The following is a 10,087-nucleotide window of genomic DNA, read 5'->3' as shown; positions in this document are numbered from 1 at the left end:
CCTCCCGCCAGGGACAGGCCTGGTCCTGCCCTGCCCGCACTGGTTACGGCTGTGCCCTGCCCTCAGGTGGCTGTTCCGGGATGGCCTTCTGCCCGAAAACACCTTCATCGTGGGCTACGCCCGCTCCCGCCTCACAGTGGCTGACATCCGCAAACAGAGTGAGCCCTTCTTCAAGGTGGGTGGCGTCAGGGCCTGCCCCGGCCTGGTTCTGCCCTCTCTACCAGCCCCCAGCGTGGCCAGCTTCAGGGACCTCCCCCCATCCCATCCCAGGATGCTCTCCTCCCCTCCTGCCCCGCCCCTCCTGCTCTCGTACTTCCTTGAGGACCCCCATTACCAGCCCCCTGTGACCAGGACTCACGGGTCCCATCCTGCTGTGCTCTGTTGCGTTTTCTCTGCCAATCATAGTTGGGTGTCATGATTTTGGAGAGAGCTTTCTCCAGTGTGTTTCTCCCAGGTCAAAATACCCTGAAATCTGGCCTCTGTCCTAAGGCACAAGGGTCCCCACCTGGGGCAGTGTCTGTGCTGCCTGCTTTGGCCTCCCTCCCTCTGGATGTGCAGAGCTGCTGAGATGGGGCTGAACCCAGTGTGGGACTGACTTCTGAGGGCACCCTCCCTGGGCCTCCAGGGAAGACCCTCCACTCCTCTGGGGCAGAACACACACGGACTCCAAGAGAGGGGCCGACGTCGGTCTGTGTGTCTGTCCGTCCGTGTCTCCCAGGCCACCCCAGAGGAGAAGCTCAAGCTGGAGGAGTTCTTTGCCCGCAACTCCTATGTGGCTGGCCAGTACGATGATGCAGCCTCCTACCAGCGCCTCAACAGCCACATGAATGCCCTCCACCTGGGGTCACAGGCCAACCACCTCTTCTACCTGGCCTTGCCCCCCACCGTCTACGAGGCCGTCACCAAGAACATTCATGAGTCCTGCATGAGCCAGATGTAAGGCTTGCCGTTGCCCTCCCTTCCCGCCTGCCAGGCTGGCCCAGGCAGTGCTCCCACCACTGATGAGCGTGTCCAGGGCCGGGGATCTGGGCAGCATCCATGGCGCCGGGGCCATCCCCAGCGGGACCACAAGGTGGCAGCATCGCTCCACGAAACACTCACCGCCTTTCTGCTCTGCTTCCCCAAAGGCCCGGCCAGGCCGCGGGGTGGCAGCCTTGCTCTGCGAATGCAGCATGGCCCGCGCTAGGTGGTTTCCCAACCCAGGCAGAGGCTCTTGTCCTCTGGCTGGTTTTCAATGCAGGGGTAGTAAAGCAAGGGTCCTCTTCTCATTTTCAAAACCAGTGAGGAAGCCATGCCTTGGACACCTCCTCCCTCTGCTCCCCTACAGGCCTTCAGGCCACTCCAACCCACTGGGGACCCAGCATGAGCCAGGAGGGGAACGGGCCCCCGGCAGCATGCCAGCAACGCCACCCTGGCACCCAGGGTGGGAAGGCTTCCCGGAAGGTGTTGAGCCAGAGGGTCACCTGGGAACGCAAGGCAGGGGAGGTGGCCATGGGGGCGAGGAGGTTCTGGCCCCTACTCCCCTCGGAGGGCGTCTGAATGATGCAGCTCTGACCCTCACTCCCCAAAGAGGGGTTCAAGGGGGTAACGCAGCTCCGGGCTCCCAGCAGAGGCTGGAACCGCATCATCGTGGAGAAGCCCTTCGGGAGGGACCTGCAGAGCTCCGACCGGCTGTCGAACCACATCTCCTCCCTGTTCCGCGAGGACCAGATCTACCGCATCGACCACTACCTGGGCAAGGAGATGGTGCAGAACCTCATGGTGCTGAGGTGGGGCCAAGCCCGGGCGGGGGGACCAGGGTGGGGTGGTGTTCAGGAGCCTCCAGAACTCGGACAAGGGTGACCCCTCACATGTGGCGCCTGCACCACAGAGGCCCAAGGGCGGTCCCTCCACCTCGCCCCTCCCCGCAGATTTGCCAACAGGATCTTCGGCCCCATCTGGAACCGGGACAACATCGCCTGCGTGATCCTCACCTTCAAGGAGCCCTTTGGCACTGAGGGTCGCGGGGGCTATTTCGATGAATTTGGGATCATCCGGTGAGAGCTCTTCCTCTCTCCTGGGAGACTGGCACAGGGTGGCAGAGCCAGTCACCCTGCAGGGCTGCCCTTCCCTGTCTTGGGGGAGCTCCTCCTCACCCTGCAGTTCAAAACCTAAGTGTCTGAGACCCCTACACAGCCAAGCACCCCACGGTTTCGTGATTCAGTGATAGCATCACCATGTCCTTCCTTGATTTAAGGGGACCTGGAGGACAAGGGGACCAGGAAGTGAGTCTTGCAGCTTGTCACTAGGAAGCCTTGTTTGGGGCCCCCACGCCCTTGAACCAGGTGAACGGTGGGGAGCTAAGGCGAGCTCCGGCCTTTTCTGTCCCCAGGGACGTGATGCAGAACCACCTACTGCAGATGCTGTGTCTGGTGGCCATGGAGAAGCCCGCCTCCACCAACTCGGATGACGTCCGTGATGAGAAGGTGGGGGGTGCACCCCAGTCCCCAGGACCATGCCCCGTCATGGGCCCATCTGTGATGAGGCACTGAGCTGGGGTGTGCATGCAGAGCAGGTGTCCTCAACCCTGGAGAAGTCACCAGCTCTGAGCACAGCGTGGCCTCCTGGAGGTGACCTGGACTGGCAGTCACGAAGCCCAAGTTGTCATGTCCCAGGCCTGACAGTCACTATGTGACCAGGGAAGGACATTGCCTCTCTGGGCCTCAGCTTGTTGATCAGAATAGACTCAAGATGGACCAGGGTGGTCCTGGAGGGTCCTCAGGGAGGGGCCCTGAGCTGGGCCTCTGGCAGGGTGAGCAGATCCAAGCAGGGGCCTCCTCCTGCCCTGAGGGCTGTGCATCTGTGGCCACAGTCATCCCTGCACCCCAGCTCAACACCCAAGGGGCCATTCTCTCCCCTGGCTTTCTCTCAGGTCAAGGTGTTGAAATGTATCTCAGAGGTGCAGGCCAACAATGTGGTCCTGGGCCAGTACGTGGGGAACCCCGATGGAGAGGGCGAGGCCACCAAAGGGTACCTGGACGACCCCACGGTGCCCCACGGGTCCACCACCGCCACTTTTGCAGCCGTCGTCCTCTATGTGGAGAATGAGAGGTGGGATGGTAGGTGGCGCCTTCAAGACCTAACAAGGCAGAACTGGGCGTGCCCTGTGTGCGGGCACTGGAGCTCCCACTGAGACGCCCACGCACTGGTCCACACCCCGAGAGAGCTGGTGCTGAGGCTGCCCTTCCCGCCACACAGGGGTGCCCTTCATCCTGCGCTGCGGCAAGGCCCTGAACGAGCGCAAGGCCGAGGTGAGGCTGCAGTTCCATGATGTGGCCGGCGACATCTTCCACCAGCAGTGCAAGCGCAATGAGCTGGTCATCCGCGTGCAGCCCAACGAGGCCGTGTACACCAAGATGATGACCAAGAAGCCGGGCATGTTCTTCAACCCTGAGGAGTCGGAGCTGGACCTGACCTACGGCAACAGATACAAGGTGCCCCACAGAGAAGGAGCAGTGTGGAGGGTTAGGAGCCAGGGTTAGGAGCAGGCAGTGGCATCAGCGAGACACCCTCTCCCTCACAGAACGTGAAGCTCCCTGACGCCTATGAGCGCCTCATCCTGGACGTCTTCTGCGGGAGCCAGATGCACTTCGTGCGCAGGTGAGGCCCAGCTGCCGGCCCCTGCATACCTGTGGGCTATGGGGTGGCCTTTGCCCTCCCTCCCTGTGTGCCACCAGCCTCCCAAGCCACACCATGTCCCCTCAGCGATGAGCTCCGGGAGGCCTGGCGTATTTTCACCCCACTGCTGCACCAGATCGAGCTGGAGAAGCCCAAGCCCATCCCCTATATTTATGGCAGGTGAGGAAAGGGTGGGGGCTGGGGGCAGAGCCCAGCGGGCGGGGCCGGGTGAGGGCAGAGCTACCTCATGCCTCTCCTCCACCCGTCACTCTCCAGCCGAGGCCCCACGGAGGCAGACGAGCTGATGAAGAGAGTGGGTTTCCAGTATGAGGGCACCTACAAGTGGGTGAACCCCCACAAGCTCTGAGCCCTGGGCACCCACCTCCACCCCCGCCATGGCCACCCTCCTTCCCACCGCCCAAGCCCGAGTCGGGAGGACTCTGGGACCATTGACCTCAGCTGCACATTCCTGGCCCTGGGCTCGGGCCACCCTGGCCTGCCCCTCGCTGCTGCTACTACCCGAGCCCAGCTACATTCCTCAACTGCCAAGCACTCGAGACCATCCTGGCCCCTCCAGACCTTGCCTGAGCCCAGGAGCTGAGCCACCTCCTCCACTCACTCCAGCCCAACAGAAGGAAGGAGGAGGGCGTCCATTCGTCTGTCCCAGAGCTTCTTGGCCACTGGGTCTCCTGAGTGGGGCCTAGGGTGGGAGGGAGGGACGAGGGAGAGGAAAGGGGCGAGCACCAACGTGAGAGAATCTGCCTGTGGCCTTGCCCGGCAGCCTCAGTGCCACTTGACATTCCTCGCCACCAGCAACATCTCGAGCCCCCTGGATGTCCCCCGTCCCACCAACTCTGCACTCCATGGCCACCCTGTGCCACCCGTAGGCAGCCTCCCTGCTGTAAGAAAAGCAGAAGCAGCAGCTGAGACCCCTCCCAACCTCAATCCCCTGCCATTAAATCCGCAAACAGCCCCTCCTGTCCCCTTGTCATTTGCTTCCCTGAGGACCCATTTCCCCGTCCCACTCCCCCAAGTCACCCGGGTGCTTCCTCTGTGGCCTCCCCACCTTGGGCTCCTCACCTCTGGTTCTGACCCCATGTCCAGCCTTAATAACAATGTTTGGTGTTAGAGACACCTCCTGAGTCCCCCTCTGCTCCACGCATATTGTCATTGTGAGACCAGCTTGAGGTGCAAGGATGTGGGGTCACCTTCTGCTCTTACTGTCCATGTCCCTGCCCCACCCAAGATGACTTCCAGCGATACTGCCAGTCCACAGATCCCAGAAGTGTTTAGAACGGAGAGGGGATAGGTTTTGTGACTGACGTCAGAGGCCAAGGGAGAGGGGACAGTCCACAGTGATGCACAGCCAGGTCCAGCCACCCCTTCCAGGCAGGAGGGCCAGAGTTTGGGGGCTGCCATAACTAAGTGCCACACACCAGGCAGCTCTCAACAGTTCTGGAGGCCAGAGTCCAAGATGCAGCACTCCCACCGGAGGCCCAAGAGGAGGGTCCTTCCTGCCCTCTCCAGCTCCTGGGGAACCAGGCATCTTGGGCTGGTGGTCACCTCACTCCACTCACTCTGCCTGTCTTCTCATGGTCTCCCCATGGTGTGGCTTCTCTTCTATGTCCTTCTAACTCAGCGACATCTGCAGACCTCCTATTTCCAAATAAAGTCACATCAGGAGCTCCCAGGAGACATGCATTTGGGGGCCGCTGTTCAGCCCCTACACTGCTCCCCACACAGCCCCTGGGTGTCTCAGTGCAACGTGTGTCCTGCCAGGGAGATGGCAAGACCAGACACTATGGTCCCTGCACTCATGGCCCGGGTTCTAGGAGGTGAGGCCGGCAGGGAACAAAATGACCAAGTGGTGCTGGGCTTTGTCCTTTGCGGAGAGCAAACCAGTGGCCTAGAAAGTGGCCAGGGAGGAGTGTTCCACCCGTAGCACAGGTGAGGACGCGCACCCTGGGCGCTGCAGGTAGCAGGGCCCGATGTCCTGGAACGAAGGAGGCCTCTGGTGAGACCTGTGGCAACAGGGACACATGCTGCATCCTGGTGTTCAATTCCTGCTCTTCCTGTCCCCTGCATGGGAAGTGGCACCTTTTGAGTTTTCAGAGGGAGGAAGTATATCAAGTTCACCTGTACCCGAGATAGGGAAAGGAGCTTGATGGGGGCCAGGGACAGGTCACAGGATTTGGGGCCAGGCTTTGGCCACAGGGGCAGTGGTTTTAGTCCTCTTGTCTTGGTTCCTGTGGCCTCCAGAAGGAGCTGTGGCAAGGCTGAGAGCCGGGTTGGGCTGGGGGCTGATGGGGTGTGGCAAGGCTAAGCAGGGTAGGTTCCAGGGCAGGGCACAACACCCAAGTAAGGCCAGGCACAGTGGCTCAAGCGTGTAATCTCAGCACTTTAGGAAGCCAAGGTGGGCAGATCACTTGAGGCCAGAAGTTCAAGACCAGCCTGACCAACATGATGAAAATATGTCCCTACCAAAAAAAATACAAAAATTTGCCGGGCGTGGTGGCGGGCACCTGTGGTCCCAGCTACTCAGGAGGCTGAGGCAGGACAATCGCTTGAACCTGGGCAGTGGAGGACCATCCACTGGCACCTGAACCCATCAGGCAAGTGTCCCTTCAGCTCTGGGCGCCTACTCGGGTGGAGGCAGGAGGTCCCAGGTGAGGACAGTGCTGGGTCCACAATGGGAGAGAATGAGAGATCAGGTCAGGGCATTCCGCTGTCACCTCAGTTGCGGGTGCCTACACTGAGACATGGACATAAGCCCGAGAAAACACATAACACGAACTGTACCCTGAACAAGAAGGCAGTCCTCCCCAGCCCCTTGGTGCTCACAGGGGCACTGAGGCCCTTGTCTGTGAGCCCAGATCCACCCTGGCCCATTCCACAGGGTGACAGCCTCCCTGACCCCTGCTGACCAGTTCAAGGCTGGAGCCCTGTTTTCACCCCTTCTCTGCCTGCAATGCCAAATAATTCAGCCACGATTTGCTTTTTTTTGTCTTTTTTTTTTTTTTTTTTTGAGACTGCATCTCACCCTGTTGCCCAGGTTGGAGTGCAGTGACGCAATCACAACTCACTGCAGCCTCCACCTCCCAGGCTCAAGCATCCTCCTACCTCAGCCTCCTGAGTAGCTGGGTCTACAGGCGTGAGCCACCACGCCTGGCCCGCAATGTACTCTTTTTTTTTTTTTTTTTGTTTTTTTTTTTTTTGAGATGGAGTCTTGCTCTGTCGCCCAGTCTGGACTGCACTGGCATGATCTGGGCTCACTGCAACCTCCACCTCCTGAGTTCAAGTGATTCTCCTGCCTCAGCCCCTCCAGTAGCTGAGGCTACAGGTGTACGCCACCACACCCAGCTAATTTTTGTATTTTTAGTGGAGACGAGGTTTCATCATGTTGAGCAGGCTGGTCTCGAACTCCTGACCTTAGGTGATCCACCAGCCTTGGCCGCCCAAAGTGCTGGGATTACAGGCGTGAGCCACTGCACTCGGCTCTGCAATTTATCGGGTTTGTTCGTTTTTGTTTTTGTTTTTGTTTTTTGAGATGGAGTGTGGCTCTGGCACCCAGGCTGGAGTGCAGTGGCACGATCTCTGCTCACTGCAACCTCTACCTCCCAGGTTCAAGCAATTCTGTCTCAGCATCCTGAGTAGCTGGGATTACAGGCGCCTGCTACCATGCCCAGCTAATTTTTATTTTTAGTAGAGATGGGGTTTCCCCATGCTGGCCAGGCTGATCTCGAACTCCCGTGATCCGCCCGCCTCAGCTTCCCAAAGTGCTGGGATTACAGGCATGCGCCACTGCACCTGGCCACAATTTACTCTTTTCTTGCTTTTTCGCCAGGCTGGAGTGCAGGAGTGCAGTGGCGCCATCTCGGCTCACTGCAACCTCCACCACCTGGGGTCAAGTGATTCTCCTGCCTCAGCCTCCCAAGTAGCTGGGACTACAGGCGCCCGCCACCACACACAGCTAATTTTTGTATTTTTAGTAGAGACGGGGTTTCACCATGTTGGCCAGGATGGTCTTGATCTCTTGACCCCGTGATCTACCCGCCTAGGCTTCCCAAAGTGCTGGGATTACAGGCGTGAGCCACCGCGTGGGTCTTCTGAGGCCCTGGATTGGTTTCAAGGTTTCACCCCACGCGGGAGTGGGCAGGAGCTGGAAAGAGCCCCCCTGCCGGACCCCTGACACTCGCAGTGTACTCAGAGCTTCACCTCCCAGCCCAGACCTGCAAATTATTAAGCCAGAAGAGAATTTCAAACCTAGCCTGACCCCTTCACACTGTGTCCCAGGTGCCACAGCAGCACAGACCCAAATGCCTTTGCTCCTCTGCTGCTGGTGTCTGACATCACATAATTTGCGTCCAGCAACCACTGAAGCCAGCAATGTGAGAAGCCCAGAGAGTACTTAAAACTCTCTCCAGCTCCTCTCCCTCCCTCCAGCCGAGCCTGGCCCACTGCGGGGTGGCTGAGCCAGAAAGGGATGGGAGTGGAGAAGGGGTCTTCAGGCTGAGCCGGGCGGGGGCGACTGTTGCATTCATTGTCTGCTCTGAGGAGCAGAAAAGGAGAGGAGGGAGAGGCACAAATGGGGCGGGGCTGGCCTCAGGCCTTTATTTTCTAGGCTCACCACTGCCCTCTCCCTGTGAGAAGCAGTCGGAAGGGATTGTCCTTCCTGTACTGCAGGAGGAGAAGCTGAGAAACTCAGCTGTGAGATGTGATCAGACTAGTCCAGGACCACACCCAGACATACAGGCCAAAGCTGGGGTCCCTGAGAAGGCCTCTTGCCTCCTAGAGCTTCACTGCTTGGCTCTGCCAGAACACTTCGAGGAAGCTTTGAGGGAACAAGAAGCAGACTGAATTCTGGCCTTCTACAAGGACAATGAGACTCTATAGGTGGACACAGTGTGTCACTCCTGTAATCCCAGCACTTTGGGCATGTTGCTTGAGCCCAAGAGTTCGAGACCAGCAGAGCAACATGGTGAAACCCTGTCTCTACAATAATACAAAAATTAGCCGGGCATGTTGGCACACACCCGTAGTCCTAGCTATTCAGGAGACTGAGGTGGGAGGATCACTTGAGCCATGATCACACCGTTGCACTCCAGCCTGGGCCATACAGCAAGACCCTGTCTCAAATCACACACACACACACACACATTTGCAAGGCCAAATTTTCAGAGAAAACTAGGACCCCATGATATAAATTAACCCCCAAGTTGCCTTTGCTCACCCAGGAACTTTTCCTTGACAGCCTTATAAAGCGAAGGGGACAGAAATCAAATCTTGAGGCCCCCAACTTGCTGCCCCATCATACTGAGAGTAAACCCAGAATTGCAATTGAGCCAGGGTTCAAATTCGCCGGGGTTGACCATGGAACCTTAAGCCTTTCACTTGGCTTAAGGGGTCCTGGATGGGCAGTTCCCCAACGCAGATGGTTCTGCCTGTCTGGCAGAACCCAGAGCAAACCCTCTCAGGGGAGACTCCAGGCGCACCAGGAAACAACACTGCAAGAGAAACAATGAGCAATAGCGACAGATCGTGCAGTCTTCAGGCGCTGGAATTGTTAGCCAGACATCATAAAATAACCATACTTACCAGATCTAATGAAATAATAAGTCATGGTGGGACAGCTGCAAAGAACAGGAAACTGTATAAAGTGATGTTGCCAACTTACTCTATCTGGTAAACCCAATGGAGTATCTGAAAATTAAAAATACAAAAGCATCTAGGCTGGATGCAGTGGCTCATGCCTGTAATCCCAGCACTTTGGGAGGGATCAAGCAGACAGATTGCTTGAGCCCAGGGGTTCTAGGCCAGCCTGGGCAACATGGTGAGACCCCATGTCTACAAAAAATACAAAAACTAGCCAGGTATGGTGGCGAGTGCCTGTAGTCCCATCTACTCAGGAAGCTGAGATGGGAGGATCGCTTGAGGCCAGAAGGTGGAGGTTGCAGTGAGCCAAGATCAAGCCACTGCACTCCAGCCTGGGCGACATAGTGAGACCCTGTCTCAAAAAAGGTAAAATATGAGCTTATAAGTTTAAAAGTAGATGGACTGGTTGAGTGGCAAATTACGCAACATCAAAGAGAGAATGAGGGAACCAAAAACTGGCTCAGAAGAATGTATTCAGAATACAACCTAGAAAGACAAGTTCAGGGAAGACACCGAAGACAGAGGAGAAGCCGCAAGGAGAATGAGAAGGTGTTGCGTGCATTTAACTGATTTCACAGAAACCAAAGAGAGCAAGTGGGACAGAAGCAAAACTTGAAGATATAATGATGGCTGGCTGGGTGTGATGGTTGCTGGCCAGGTGTGCTGGCTCACACCTGTGATCCCAGCACTTTGGGAGGCTGAGGTGGCCAGATCACCTGAGGTCAGGAGTTCGACACCAGCCTAGACAACATGGTGAAACCCCGTGTCTAGTAAAAAT

At 57.7% G+C, this 10,087-nt stretch overlaps 1 protein-coding gene across 1 annotated transcript; it reads left to right on the top strand.

The window, feature by feature from the left end:
* Nucleotides 1–4: 4 nt before the first annotated feature.
* G6PD (glucose-6-phosphate dehydrogenase) lies at nucleotides 5–4,630 on the top strand (the record flags this gene model as incomplete). Its single annotated transcript, XM_032756289.2, has 10 exons — nucleotides 5–175; nucleotides 719–936; nucleotides 1,611–1,769; nucleotides 1,911–2,036; nucleotides 2,372–2,465; nucleotides 2,912–3,098; nucleotides 3,238–3,473; nucleotides 3,563–3,639; nucleotides 3,745–3,837; nucleotides 3,934–4,630. Coding segments are annotated over 10 exons (1,452 nt in total), but the record flags the coding sequence as incomplete, so codon positions are not given.
* Between the last annotated feature and the right edge of the window lie 5,457 nt (nucleotides 4,631–10,087).

This window comes from Hylobates moloch, unplaced genomic scaffold (assembly GCF_009828535.3).
Source record: "Hylobates moloch isolate HMO894 unplaced genomic scaffold, HMol_V3 SCAFFOLD_7, whole genome shotgun sequence".
In the NCBI taxonomy this organism is placed as follows: domain Eukaryota; kingdom Metazoa; phylum Chordata; class Mammalia; order Primates; family Hylobatidae; genus Hylobates; species Hylobates moloch.
This window is presented reverse-complemented; position numbering and strand designations above follow the sequence as displayed.